Source organism: Quercus lobata, chromosome 12 (assembly GCF_001633185.2).
Source record: "Quercus lobata isolate SW786 chromosome 12, ValleyOak3.0 Primary Assembly, whole genome shotgun sequence".
In the NCBI taxonomy this organism is placed as follows: Eukaryota; Viridiplantae; Streptophyta; class Magnoliopsida; order Fagales; family Fagaceae; genus Quercus; species Quercus lobata.
The window spans coordinates 41,155,592-41,170,155 of record NC_044915.1 but is presented as its reverse complement, the minus strand read 5'-3'; the positions used below and the strand labels follow the sequence as shown (position 1 = coordinate 41,170,155).

Genomic DNA, 14,564 nt, shown 5'->3' with positions numbered 1-14,564 from the left:
GGACAAAACCAAGGTATTGCATGGTCCTCGGAGTCAAACCTATGGGGAAACCAACTACTTAAAAATCAAGTTTTTGACAGAACCAAGGTATTGCATGGTCCTCGGACTCAAACCTATGGGGAAACCAACTACTTAAAAAATCAAGTTTTGGACAGAACCAAGGTATTGCATGGTCCTCGGACTCAAACCTATGGGGAAACCAACTACTTAAAAATCAAGTTTTGGACAGAACCAAGGTATTGCATCGTCCTCGGACTCAAACCTATGGTGAAACCAACTACTTAAAAATCAAGTTTTGGACAGAACCAAGGTATTACATGGTCCTTGGACTGAAACCTATGGGGAAACCAATTACTTAAAAAATTAAGTTTTTGACAGAACCAAGGTATTGCATGGTCCTCGGACTCAAACCTATGGGGAAACTAACTACTTAAAAATCAAGTTTTGGACAGAACCAAGGTATTGCATCGTCCTCGAACTCAAACCTATGGGGAAACCAACTACTTAAAAAATCAAGTTTTGGACAGAACCAAGGTATTGCATGGTCCTCGAACTCAAACCTATGGGGAAACCAACTATTTAAAAAATCAAGTTTTGGACAGAACCAAGGTATTGCATGGTCCTTGGACTCAAACCTATGGGGAAACCAACTACTTAAAAAATCAAGTTTTGGACAGAACCAAGGTATTACATGGTCCTCGGACTCGAACTTATAGGGAAACCAACTACTTAAAAATCAAGTTTTGGATAGAACTAAAGTATTGCATGGTCCTCGGACTCAAACCTATGGGGAAACCAACTACTTAAAGGAAATTTGGAAGCCAAGTTGGTCCTAATGACACATATGACATTTCAAGTGATGCCTATATCCCCCCTGAAATAGGTTCAGACACGAGTTCAATACCCTATGGGTGCGGGTGAGCTAGCATTCCGAAACATGATCCTAAACATGTCATATGCACAACCATTCATACATGTTAAGGTAATTAGCTCAAAAATCATTAGCGATAGTAAGCATCGACGGGGGCAACAAACATATAATCAAACGGAAAGAGGAAGAAAAGAATTTCATATGCGTGTCCAACAGGTTCAACTACAGGCAAACTACAAAGTTTTCAAAATAAAAGAAAAACTAGTTAATCATTGAACTAAAAATAAATACGGAGGCTGGCCGGGGTTTCTACTTCTTCAGTTCTGTGTCGGCCACATCTTGGGAAGGCAAAACAGGACTAGCTTCGACGCCTTGGAGAATAGTCGCTTCCGGGGAAGGCTGAGCGGGATCGTTGTCAGTACTCTTGGGAATCTTAGTAAGGGGAATTGCCTGCAGGGGCTGGACAAGGATAGCTGGCTCTTCGGCATCAGGGATCTGAGCGCTGACCGTAGGCTCAGCATCTTCTTTGGGCGCCTCGGGATCCATACTTTCAGGTGCTTCTATCACATCATGGAGCTCTCCCCTTTTAAGCGACTCGCCAGGAGGGACACTGACCTGTGCAGTTTTTGACTGAGTGACCCCTCCCTCGTGTTGATCGCTCACAGCCTCGGAACTGGTGGAGGCGGCCTCACGGATGGCTATAGGGTAAAACATGTTCTCCGCTCTCCACAAATCAGACGAAGCATCCACCCCAACTCGCTTTAAGGCCTCTTCCCAAACCTGGGAGCAATATAACCTGCACACTCCAGGAATTTGGGCTTTAAGGGAGGCTTGGGTTTCAGCTACCCCCGCGTTGTAACCCTCATCCTCGGCCGTTTCCCTGGCAGCCTCAGCCTCATTTCTGGCAAACTCAGCCTCTTGCTTGGCCCTCATGGTTTCGTCCCGGGCATACTCTGCCACGCCTTTAGCATTCTCTACCAAGATCAGTCTTTTCTTTAAATCACTGATCTGTTCCTTGGCTATTCGCAACTGATCCTCGGCTTTGAGTAGACGTTTTGTCTGTTCCTCGGCCTGTTTTTGAGCACCATCTAAACCCGCCGAGGCACTATCCCTTTCTCGGATAGCCTCCTTGAAGGCCTCCTTAGCCTTTGCGAGGTCGTCCTCGGAAGCTTTGAGAGTCCGCGAGGCGTCTAGGTGTTTGGAGCGTTCATTCTCAGCGACCTTACTCTGCTTGTTCACTTCCTCCTCCATTCTATATGTGGCCTGGAGAGCTTGCCAAGTGAGGTAAATACATTGTGAATGACAAACCGAGAGCAAGAGTTAATAAAGTTTCAGATTTCAAAAGCCTTACCATTCCCAAGTACCTCTTCGTACTGAGGAAAACCTCATGCATCCTCATTTTCTTCAACTCATCCACGTTATTGGGAAGCAGCATAGTTCTCCCTAATGCGTCGGCTACATAACCGCCTTCGCCATCTCCAAGGTCCCTCATGGATGCGGTTTCCAGCAGTGGCCCCCCATGGAGCATTGAGGCGGGAAGCCAAGCGCTGGGCGAGAATTGGATTTCGATCCCCTTCCCCTTGCTTTGGGCGGGTTGTGCTTCGGTTTCTTTACCCTTGCTTTGGTGCTCGATCTTTAATTGTTTCACACGCGGGGCTTCATCCCTCTCCTGAGGAGAATGGGATTTTCCCCCGTCCATGGATTCTTTACCCTTGAGACTCCTCTTTCTCTTTGGGTCCATTGGCTCCGGCTGAGGAGGCAGAGCTGATCGAGGAGGAGCAGGAAGTTTGGGGCGGGGAGATTGTGGCTGAGACTTAGTGGAGGATGACCTAGTCTGGTTGGTCTGAGGCTGAGGTGGTAGAGACGGAGCGCTGGACTGCGGTGTTCCTTGTGCACCCTTCCCCGGTTGACCCTCGAGGAGGTCAAGTAAGCTGGTCGGGGGCTTTCTTTTAAGTCCCATCTCGGTTTAGGAAGATGTGCCTATTGATGACAATTCCGCCTCGGACAAGGTCGGGTCACCTATATCACCAGAAGGATCCTCGGATTGGTCGGCTAGGTCAAATACCCCAAATCCCTCCTCGGATTGATCTAACTCTCCTTCGTCCTCCGCTGCTTGGTGAGATGAGGAGAGGTTCACCAGTGGGATGCCTTCTGGGACAGAAGATCTTTCGGAGATTAAAAATCCTGATTCGACCACGGTAATTTTTAGAAGCCGAGGACGGCTGGCGTTGATCACGTGCCTAGGGTCGGTAAATGACTTCTGAAGGGGAGCGTACCCTAAGATTTTGTGAGCGGCTCGGACTTGACCATCCTCGTCATTTACGAAAACTGCCGCTTGAAGAACAGTCTCCAAGTCCACTCGGTTAACTAGGTGAAAGTGTCGGTGTCTGCAAGAAAAACACATGAGCATGGTTAGTAACCGAACCACATCAAATTAAAATGGCACAAAGGATCGGCACCCTTCCACTCTCTATACCCCACCTGGTTCTCCCTCTACCGTGGGGCACGGATCGCCATCATGCCATTCACCGGATACGATAAGGAAATCCTTATTTAACCCCTTGTTGGAATCAGGGAGGCATTGAATTAGTCGAACCCTCTCGTCTCTCGTCTTCATATAATAGGATTTCCCCTTCAATTTTTGGAGATTATAGCACCAATTCACATCGTGGTGGGTCAATCTTAGCCCCATCTTTTCGTTTAAAGCATCCACACAACCCAGAATCCTAAACATGTTGCCGGTGCACTGGGTGGGAGCAAATCGGAAGTGCCTAAGGTTACCCTTCGTTACCGGCCCCATGGGGATTCTCATACCCCCCTCTACGAAGGCGAGGACAGGAATTACCACCTCCCCCGTTCTCCTCAGAAAATACCACTCCCCCATCTTACAATGCCTCAGACTCACGTTGGGAGAAATCCTGTAATCGGCGATGAACTTTTCCATCGCCTCCTCAGTATCAACCAATTTCCTCAGTCTCAATTTAACCATCTCTACGAGTTACTAAACAAACTCAACCAGTGACGGGAGAAGGAAGGGAACTAGAGAAAAATAAACCCAGAAAAGAAAAAGCACGAGTTAATGGAGGCAGGGAACTTACAGAAAAGAGGAAAGGCGCCTAGGATAGGCTTTTTGTGCTGGAGATAGATTGGAGTTTGGACGAAAGTTCAGATGAACCCAGGGCATATGCGCTAGAACTCTTAAGTGCAAAACTGAAGAGACAAATCTGTTCCAAAAATCATTTATGCCTCCCATTAAGAGTAACTGCACGAATTTTCCCGCCCATAAAGGCAAGGAAATCCCCACCGTTAGATCTCCATCACGCCGTAGAACGTGGGAAACACAGAGCCGCTCGCATTTAAAGAAGCCACGTTTCACCTTCCAAAGTCTCCAGGAATGTGTCTCAGGCAGACGAAAAGTCTTGGGAACTGATAGGTGATAAGGATTGACAGGCATTGACAGATGTCTGATGTCATCAAAACCCTCTTATTCGTCCGAGGAGCCGGATAGCAGGATTTTGAGGGGCTATTGTGGGGCCAGAGAACTTATGATCCGGCCCATGCTCTACTAGGGCCCAGGGCCCGTGCCGAGGAGGGTATTTGCCGAGGACGAATAAGAAAAGGCCGAATAGCCTGGGGGCACAGCCGAGGATGACCCTGTCCTCGACATTCCAAGACTTCAAAGGGAAGAGCAACATCTCGTTGAAGGCTGCCCCCAAAAGGCCCCCTGAAGAAGAGGCGAGTAGAATGTGACCCACGTGGGGGTACGGTGTGGAGTTGGTTCAAGGTAAATATGTCCCCTCCGCATTAAATGCGCCCGCAAACGTCCTAACCATATTAATGAGAAAAGACGCCTGAACAGGATGGTTTCGGTTATCGCAACTAACAAAAAGTAAGGCTGGGAAAAAAGGTCAAGAACCAGAACCTCCCAGACCATCTTAAGGAGAAAGACTCCTCGAGCGAACACGGTTTAATTTTGTATGAACACCACGACTAACCACCGTCCGGTGACCAAGTCCTAACCTTTCAAACCCACGCTCTACAAGTGATATTGTTTGGGCCCTCTTTACGTACGAGCCAAGTATCATCTTGGGGTCGTCACGAATTGAGTCCTTACAAACTATATTTCAATTTATTTTCAACAAATATATATATTTTTTTTAACTCAATACAGCTCGAGTCTTGAGAGATTGAACTAATTTGATAGTACATAGGAAGGTTCTGTGCCCGAAGATCACGTGGGTTATAGAACAACTAGTAAATCTAATTGCGTCCACTTTCACACAAACCACTAAAAAACGCCACGTCATCGAACACATCTAGTTTTTCGTGTAGGCAGTAGGCACCGACCCATACAATATTTCCCTTTTTGAAATCGAAAGGACCCCAACAAAACTTCATAATTGTTTAGAATAAAGAAACAGAGAAAGACGAAACCAAGTTCATCATACGTAGGACCCACGTGTACCTTCTTTTTTTTTCCTTTTAAACGAACGAATAAGGTTTCGTCATTGACCCAGTTTACTTGAACCATGGTGGTCAAGGGTGGGGCACCCTAGGTGAGGTAGGACTATTCAACGCCATGATACATATTTTTGTGAAACACCCTACTCTAATTATGCATATCTTAGACATCCAATCTCATTTTTGTAAAATTCAAGACTCAATCGTGCAATTCATTGTCAAAAAAAATAAATAAAAAAAATCGTGCAATTTTTGGGTTTCTTTGGTGAGTGAGTTTAAACTTACATTTTCACATTTTAAAAAATATTATACATATTTTCACACACTTTTCCTTCCACATATATTTCAAAAAACTCCAAACAACAATTCTCAAACTATTCAACCAAACACTCTCACACAAGCATTCCATCACACCTCAAGGGGTACCCACGTGTACATCTAGATCATATAGATAGACAGATCATAGACAGTTTTTTTTCACACGCAAAACGAAACGCTTGCAGAGGATAAATACCTTTCGCCACCTCCAAACCCGACTTCTCATTTTCTCCGTCATCAATATAAATAGCCTCCTCTATCATCAAACACCCTCTGTCTGTTTCTCTGAGAATCACAATTCTATCTCAGCCACCCGTTGCGGCGGAGATGGAGCAGCAACTGACCTCCGGAGCCAGCAACCGAATAATCCCAATTCTGAGAGCTTTGAGGACCTCTCTCATTTTCGTTTACACAGTCCTCCTCTCTCTCCTCCTCCTCCGCCGCCGCCTCTCTCCTTCTCAATGTTCAAGCAAGCGCAGGAGGGAAGAGGAGGACACCTTGAGAAGGAGAGCCTTGGCCGAAGATTTGGACGTTTCTTGTGGTAATGACCACAGGCTCCGATGCTCCAACTCCTTGTTCTTTGCCCCTAGTTCCCATGCCCTCTTCTGCCGCTCCTGGCTTCCGGTCTCCGGTGACTTAAAGTAAGGCTTTTCTTCTTCTTTTGAAATGGTGTCTGTTTGGCTTAAAAGTTTGGGTTTTTATTTGTTTAGAATTGGGAGATTGAAAATTGAAACCAACCCATGAAGCAAAAATTTGGGCTTTATATGTTTATGAAGTTTGTTTTTGTAGTTGGTATTTTGGATTATGCGCTATGAAGAGATATGAAGTAAGCTTTTTCACTTTTATTTCTTCTTTTGAAATGGGTCTGTTTGGTTATGTAGAAAAATGATGAATGATGGAAAAGAAGCTTACACAAAAGCTAGGATTTTTATTTGTTTGGAATTGGGATATTGAAAATTGAAACGAACCCAAGAACCAAAGAATAGGACTTTTTGCGTCTATGTAAGTGTTTTTGTAGTTTTTGGTATTTGGATTATGCGCTATGAAGAGAAATGAAGTAAGGTTTTTGACTTTTATCTTTTCTTTTGAAATGGGTCTGTTTGGTTATGGAGAAAAATGATGAATGATGGAAAAGAAGCTTAAACAAAAGCAAGGGTTTTTATTTGTTTGGAATTGAGATATTGAAAATTGAAAAGAACCCATGAACCAAAGAATTGGACTTTTTGTGTCTATGAAGTGTTTTTGTAGTTTTTGGTATTTGGGTTATGCGCTATGAAGAGATATGAAGTAAGCTTTTTCACTTTTATTTCTTCTTTTGAAATGGGTCTGTTTGGTTATGGAGAAAAATGATGAATGGTGGAAAAGAAGCTCAAACAAAAGCTAGGATTTTTATTTGTTTGGAATTGGGATATTGAAAATTGAAACGAACCCATGGACCAAAGAATTGGACTTTTTGTGTCTATGAAGTGTTTTTGTAGTTTTTGGTGTTAATTATGAGCTTTTGATATCCATTTGAAGAGATATATTGTCCTGTGGAGCTAATCTGCAAGATGTGCAGGTCGCTAACTTGTATTCTAGATTTTCTAGTGTGTTCCTAATAAAATTCTGGCACACCAGGAGACACACTAGACGAAAGGATTAGAGGACTCTGGTTTTGGTTCCCACTCATCTTTAGCATGTACAGTTTTTACTTTGTACATTCCTTGTTGTGGCCTTTTTTCTGCTCTGCTGCTCTTTCTCTACTTTTATTTTAAGAACTCGTGGTTTGTAATTTCAGGGGCATCTTGCTTATCATACATGGGCTTAATGAGCACAGGTAATTTTGGTTTTCTCTAACCCTTTTGTAATTTTTGTCATCCGTTCTATAACATATGTTGTTAACTAATGGAGTATTATGATGAGTCTCTCATTGATGTTCATTTTCAGTGGAAGATATGCTGATTTTGCTAGGCAACTAACATCCAGCAATTTTGGGGTCTATGCAATGGACTGGATAGGTACCAACATTTGTAGTACTTTTACTTGTTTAATTGTAAAATGACAATGCTGTGCATGCAACTACTATGCCAAGAGTAAAAGACAGGTTTTGTATCATTACGGGTACTTAAGAGGAATAATAAATTTTGAAACTGTTCCAAATATTTGGGTATCATATTAAATAATTCCTTTTTGTCATCATTTGAAATGAAAAGTATTCTGGATTATACAGGATAGTTCAATAGATATTAAGAAGTGCCATCATAGAATTTTATATCATTAATTTGGAGGAACAATCTCTCTCTCTCTCTCTCTCTCTCTCTCTCCCTCCCTTTTGAGATCATGCTATTATAGGCATCATGTACAAGCCCACTTTTTATGTTGATCATCAATTTTCAATTTCTTGTTATTCTCATTACCATATCTTTTTCTTTTTCGTTTAAGATGATTAATTAAAAGTTTTTAGATGATGAGTTTTTCATTTATTTTTCTATAGGTCACGGTGGGAGCGATGGATTGCATGGGTATGTACCTTCATTGGACCATGTTGTTGCAGACACTGTAAGTTGTAATTCTTACAAATTTTGTAGATCCCTTTACACTCAATACAAGGATACAAAAACACTTTGTTACAACCATTTGGTTTCGTTGTTCGAGTCCCAGAGATTGGCTTTCTATGGACCATCAGTGTAGTTAAAAAGTGTGCTTAGGCACACTTAAAAGCTTAAAGCCCCAAGGTCTAAGCACTTTTCATACTTAAACCAAAGTGCAGCTCATCTTCTTTGGTGTTTTTTGAAGAAGCACAAAGCACACCTAGGCTCGCTAATTTAAATATCATTAAAATTAATCATTCAATCTTGAAGGAAATGACATGAAGCATTGATTTATTATTGGGACACTATTCTTAAAGCATTGTACTACATAAACAATTTTTGGTTTACATATCTTAAGACACGAGCAAGGATGATTTCTCCTATTCCTGTGCTTTTTGGTCTTTGCCTTTTGATTGAATCCTATACTTATATTTTGATTATAACTATTACGATTATGTATTTTTATAAAGCACAGGAGAATTATATGAAATGTTTAAGTTTAAACTTTATGTGAAAGTCATATTGTCCATTGATTATTGTCTTCAAATTTACCATATAAAATTTAAGAAATTGAAATAACTTATGTAAAATTTGAACTTACAAACTTTTTGCAGTTGCACTATCCATTTGAGCTAATAGGCAAATAAATTACTATTTTATGTTTATTAACTTTATTATTTTTTACGAATCTTTTTAGTAAAGGTTATTAACTTATTGTACATAATGTTTGAACAATGTGATGATGGGCTCTAGTTTAAATTGCATCGCCTTTCCTTGTAAGGGTAAGGTGAAACTGTGAAAGGCGATGTCATGGTTCAAGACACACCAGTTGCGTGTGTAACTTAACAATAAGGCGCATGCCTGGAATTTGTGCTTTGCGCCTATGCTTTAAGAGGTCCTTGAGTTTAGTTGCCCTTAGCACTTTCATGAATACTGTTTACCACTCTATCTAGGGCAGCCATGCTATCTGTTAACACATGGAATTATATCTTTTCCAAGTTTATCAACCCGTGTAGTTCAGTTCTTTCCATGTCAGCACAATCAGCTTGATTCATGTCAATAGTCAATACCACCCTCCACTTCCATCTTCACTGATTGGGAGACTGTAACAAATCAAAATTTGAAGCATTACTTTACCTTGTCTGTCTTGTTCTTGAAACATTCATCATTTGATGTTCTTCATACATTCTAGGATAGTGATCTATGTTCTCTTTCAACAGGGCGCATTCCTTGAAAAGATCAAGTCAGAGAACCCTGGAATACCATGCTTCCTTTTTGGTCATTCCACTGGGGGTGCAGTGGTTTTGAAGGTAAGGCGTAAACAGACACACTAGTCCACGCTACTTTGTCTTTTATGAACTTCTAACCTGATAATTTGCACCTCTTGCATAGGCTGCTTCATACGCTCACATTGAAGAAATGCTGGAGGGAATTGTATTGACCTCACCAGCTTTGCGTGTGAAGCCAGCACATCCAATTGTTGGGGTATGTTTTTTCTGGTTCACAGCTTCTACATAGTCTGATATGCTAAATAATGCATTGAGTTGAATGCCAGAAAATACTTATCTGTGTTTTGGCAATGAACTTTGAGAAAGTAACTTGTGCTTAATTATTGAATAAATTTTTATCATGGATTCCTTGCTGGTTCTTTAAATTTGTTCAATTATGCAGGCTATGGCTCCTATTTTTTCTGTGGTTGCTCCCAAGTTCCAATTTAAGGGTGCAAACAAAAGGGGCATTCCAGTTTCTAGGGATCCTGCAGCAATGTTGGCAAAGTATTCTGATCCATTGGTATATACAGGACCTATACGGGTGAGAACAGGCCATGAGATCTTGCGTATTTCTTCTTATTTAATGAGGAGCTTTAGGTCAGTGACTGTCCCATTCTTTGTCCTTCATGGAACTGCTGATAAAGTCACAGATCCTCTAGCCTCCCAGGATCTGTACAATGAGGCAGCTTCCAAGTTCAAAGAGATAAAGCTTTATGATGGCTTCTTGCATGACCTTCTCTTTGAGCCTGAACGTGAAGAGATTGGACAGGATATTATTAACTGGATGGAGAAGAGATTAAGTGCTAGCCTTGGAATTGTTGATAATATCTGGTAAACCAGAGTGCCGCACTTGCACGCCCGCACACAGAGAGACAAGTGTAGTATCTGAATAGGTTGTATTGGATTGTTGATTTATCAATATGTATTGTATTGGGTGGTTGCATCACAATCCAACTTGTATTTTATAGCATGAAAACTTAATATATAGTAGTTCATTCTCATCTTTATGCATTTTTAGTACTTAATTTGATTGGTAGATTCATTAACAGTCTTGATGCTGAACAATGTTTCTGCGTTGTTTTTTTGTTTCTACTTTACAAATTTAGTGCAAAAAATTTACAAATAGATGTCTAAGAACATGATCGGCGCCACTCATAATGCCACAGATCCTTTGCAAGAATATTCTTGTTAGTAGGCAGAGTTTTTATAGTTTTGTCAAAAAAAAAAAAAAAAAACACCCGAAAGAAACGAGATATACCATACACGAGGTAGAAATTGGTAGAATTTACCGAGCTAAAGAATCCAGATTGAAAACACCCACTGGTGATTATGTAGTCTGGGTCTTTGATGGATTGTGGAGATATAATGGTGTCTATAGCAACGCCTAAGTTTAAACAGCGGCAACAAAAGAGGGACAAAAATTTTATCTGATAAGAAGTCCCATAACTTGTTAGAGACTACTTGTTGTTTGAGTTGCAGAACGGAAGTCCATCTTTATCTACCAAGTTATTGTTGGTTGTTTTCTAGTTATGATGCTACTCCAGACTTTAACGAGTCCAACAGCCCAGAAATTTTGTCATGTCATAAAATCTAAGGGGCGTTCGTTCCCTAAAAAAATAAAAATAGAGAAAATTACTGCTGGTGTATAGATTATAAACGCTGGAGATTGATGATTGACAAAGACTGAAGTGGTGAGAAAGTCTACATGTCGATGGTTGATGAAGAAGGAAGTGCTGAGAAAATCTACGTACACGACAAATTTGACAAAAATATTTATATTTGATGATGTGGCAAATCGTTCATAAGTAAAAAAAGTAATGTTAGTAATAGGCTCATATGAAAATCAATAAAAACTTATCAACTCAACAAGTGTAAATAATGTTGTCAAATTTTTTGTGTATATAACATTACTCAAAAGTGGTTGTAATTATCAAACCCTGGGGATGGGAATGTGCCAGCTTTGCGAGGTTTTCTTGTCTTTTATATTGCAGCAACTTGTGATTTCCAATCTAGTTAGAGCATTCCTATTCCATTATGCAAAATGCAATTTGCATAACAATGTAGCAAGCAGATATAAAATAAAACCCCTAACATCAGCTTATGCATCATTGTTGGAAACAATATACAATGCTACTATATTATTCATGTATCAATTTTATTGTTTTTTTTTTTTAACGTCTCTCTCTTATCAGTGTTTCCTTGATGTTGTTGTCGTTGGATCATTGTCGTCATCGACGTTGCTTATTAAGACCAAGGATGGCCATATCCAATGGGTAATGGATATTCTACCCTACCCGATCCAATCCAAAACTTCTAGGTATTACCCAATAAGTTGTGGATAATGCTAATCGGGTCGAGTGTTACCTGGAACTTGAATTTTATCAGGTCGGGTTTGGGTATTACCCAAATATGACCCATTAAATTAAATTTAAAAATAAATAAATAAATAACCTAAGCGCGTGCAATTATGATGCTATATATAGTTTTAAAAAAATATTTATTAAGGTGACTGTGTGATTTTATGAAATTTATAATGGCTGACTTGATTAAATAAAAGATATTGAATACTCAATAGTGACTTATTCAAGGTTTTTTCTTTTTCTTTTTCTTTTTTTTTCATAGCATTATGAACAAATTAGTTAATGGCAAAAAATTATTCTAAAAAAAAGAAAGACAAATAATAAATAAATAAACGTTAACCATGTTACCAATATAGACTATTTAGTATTTACTATCAACTGTTTCTCTTGGCATTATGACCATTAAAATGATTTTCAAATGCTATAAACCGTATATTAATATTTCCTTATTATACATTTTGTTTTCAAATGAATCCTTAATTTAGAAATTGATATTTATACTACCATATATTACCAAGATTAACAAGTCAAATATCAAATTTATAAGTCGTTACCGTGTGAAGTCTAAACATTCAAAGTTGCTAAAAACTATTTCCTCAAAAAAAAAAAATTGCTAAAAACTAATGTGATTTTAAAGAGTAATGCTAAAGTTACAAACTATTTTATAACATTTTTACAAATTGTTGATGTGTTTAACTTCTTATTGGTTTTCATCTAAATCCACTATTAACATCATTTTTTCATTTACCAATAATCACTTACCACATCAGTAATTTGTAAAAAAAATTGTATATTACTCGATTTTAAATTTACCACAACTATTGAAAACTATGATTTATTTAGGTAGGAAACAATTAAAAGGCTAAAAATGAGGAAGGGAATTCTCATTTAAAAAGGGACCCTATGTGTGGCCCATGTGGGTCAACGTTAAGTATGTTGGAAAAATAGCATGGAGTGAATAAGAAATTGATATTTTTTATGTTCGCTTAGATGTTATTAAAAATGGTAAAAATTCTAAGTCCCATATGGTAAAGGAAATAGATAATGTGGGACCCAGCCCAAAAATAATGGGCTATTCCAAATTCAGGCCCGACCGAGGAGCGTCCTGTCCGAAGAGAAGCCACATGTGAAGCATTATTCAATCCCAATAACGGCAAGGTAACCTGTCCGAGGAGTAACTCCTCCTCGGACGTCACGAAGTCCAGACGAGGAACTCTCCCCAGCCAACTCAGTTCATCCTCCCAACATATAAAATGAATAAAATCCAAAATATCTCACGGGAAGCTACCACCACATTAAATGCGCCTCAACCACCCACTTGGCCGCATTAATGAGGAAAGGACCCCTGAACAGTACCACCTTGGCCTCTGCAACTCACAAAGAGAGTGATGAGGGCGGCTGATGGGACAGGTGCTCAAGTAGATGCTTAGATGATCAACAAGTGTAAGGTTGAGATGAGAGGAGGAGAACTATATAATGTAGTGGAGTCCCTCAAAGAAGAGGACGAGAAAAATGTATCAGAAACTGAAGAAATAGAATCAAACGTGAGAGATCCATTCCTGTGTTCTTATTTTTCTGCAACAATATTGTCCATGTATCAGACCTAATAGGCTCACTGAGGCTAAGTTCTTTAACCCATCCTCTACAAATATTTATTGTGGGTTGCACTTTGGGCCAAGGCCTGATCAATAGAATTTGGGCCAGGAAAATCGTGCAACTACAATTGGCGCCGTCTGTGGGGAGAACTAGGGCATCAGCTAGCACAACGGTCGAGCATGGCAGAACTAGGTTCGCACCAGGAGAATCCCCACCAGGCTAACTCCCAACAGACACAACCTATCGAATCCCAGAGGCAAAATAACCCCGTCAACCCAGGCCACAGGGGAAGTCGTGAGGGAAGTGCGCATACTATCCGGACAAGCCAGAGTCACACTCAGATAGGTAGTCACGTGTCCCAGAGGCGAAATAGTCACCAGGCCATGTAGCGAGAGATAGATGATCTGAAGAGGAAGCTACGACGGGTACAGCGAAAACGATCTCCTTCAGACTCAGACGAGTCCTCTAATGCGGAGGATGCGAGTTACCGACGGAGGTCAAGGACCCCCCCAAGTGAAACCATTTCCTACAAAAAGGAGCCACGCCCTGTGTGGAAATTTGAGAGCACATCCAGCAAAGGTTCGGGAAACGATGCCATGAAGAAGACGTTGGACCAGGTTTCAAGGTCCCCCTTCACGTACAGAATTGAAGGGGCTAAGCTGCCTCGACGGTTCAACCAACCGGCATTCGCCATCTATAACGGTCGAACAAACCCGGTAGAGCATGTGAGCCAATTTAACCAAAAGATGGCGATCTACTCGTAAAATGAAGCCTTTATGTGTAAAATTTTCCCGTCCAGCTTGGGATCAATGGCGATGAGGTGGTTCAACGGCCTGAAGACAAATTCGATAAGCTCATACAAGCAGCTCACTCAGGATTTTTGCTCCCGCTATATCACCAACACCAGAGTCCCCAGGCCCCTCGGTTCGCTATTATCCTTATCCATGTACGAGGGAGAGACTCTGAAAGCATATTCGGATAGATACTGGGAAGTGTATAACGACCTGGATGACAACCATGATGCTGTCGCTATCAGCACATTCAAAAGCGGGCTCCCCATCGACCATGGCTTAAGGAAGTCCTTCACTGGTAAACCGGTTGCCAACGTTGATCAGTT

At 40.7% G+C, this 14,564-nt stretch overlaps 1 protein-coding gene across 1 annotated transcript; it reads left to right on the top strand.

The window, feature by feature from the left end:
* Nucleotides 1–5,800: 5,800 nt before the first annotated feature.
* LOC115971479 (monoacylglycerol lipase) lies at nt 5,801–10,530 on the top strand. Its single transcript, XM_031091426.1, has 7 exons — nt 5,801–6,291; nt 7,428–7,466; nt 7,577–7,647; nt 8,124–8,188; nt 9,441–9,530; nt 9,613–9,705; nt 9,892–10,530. The coding sequence occupies exons 1-7, from the start codon at nt 5,978–5,980 to the stop codon at nt 10,324–10,326; spliced, it is 1,107 nt and encodes a 368-aa protein (XP_030947286.1). The 5' UTR covers nt 5,801–5,977; the 3' UTR covers nt 10,327–10,530.
* The last annotated feature ends 4,034 nt before the right edge of the window (nt 10,531–14,564 follow it).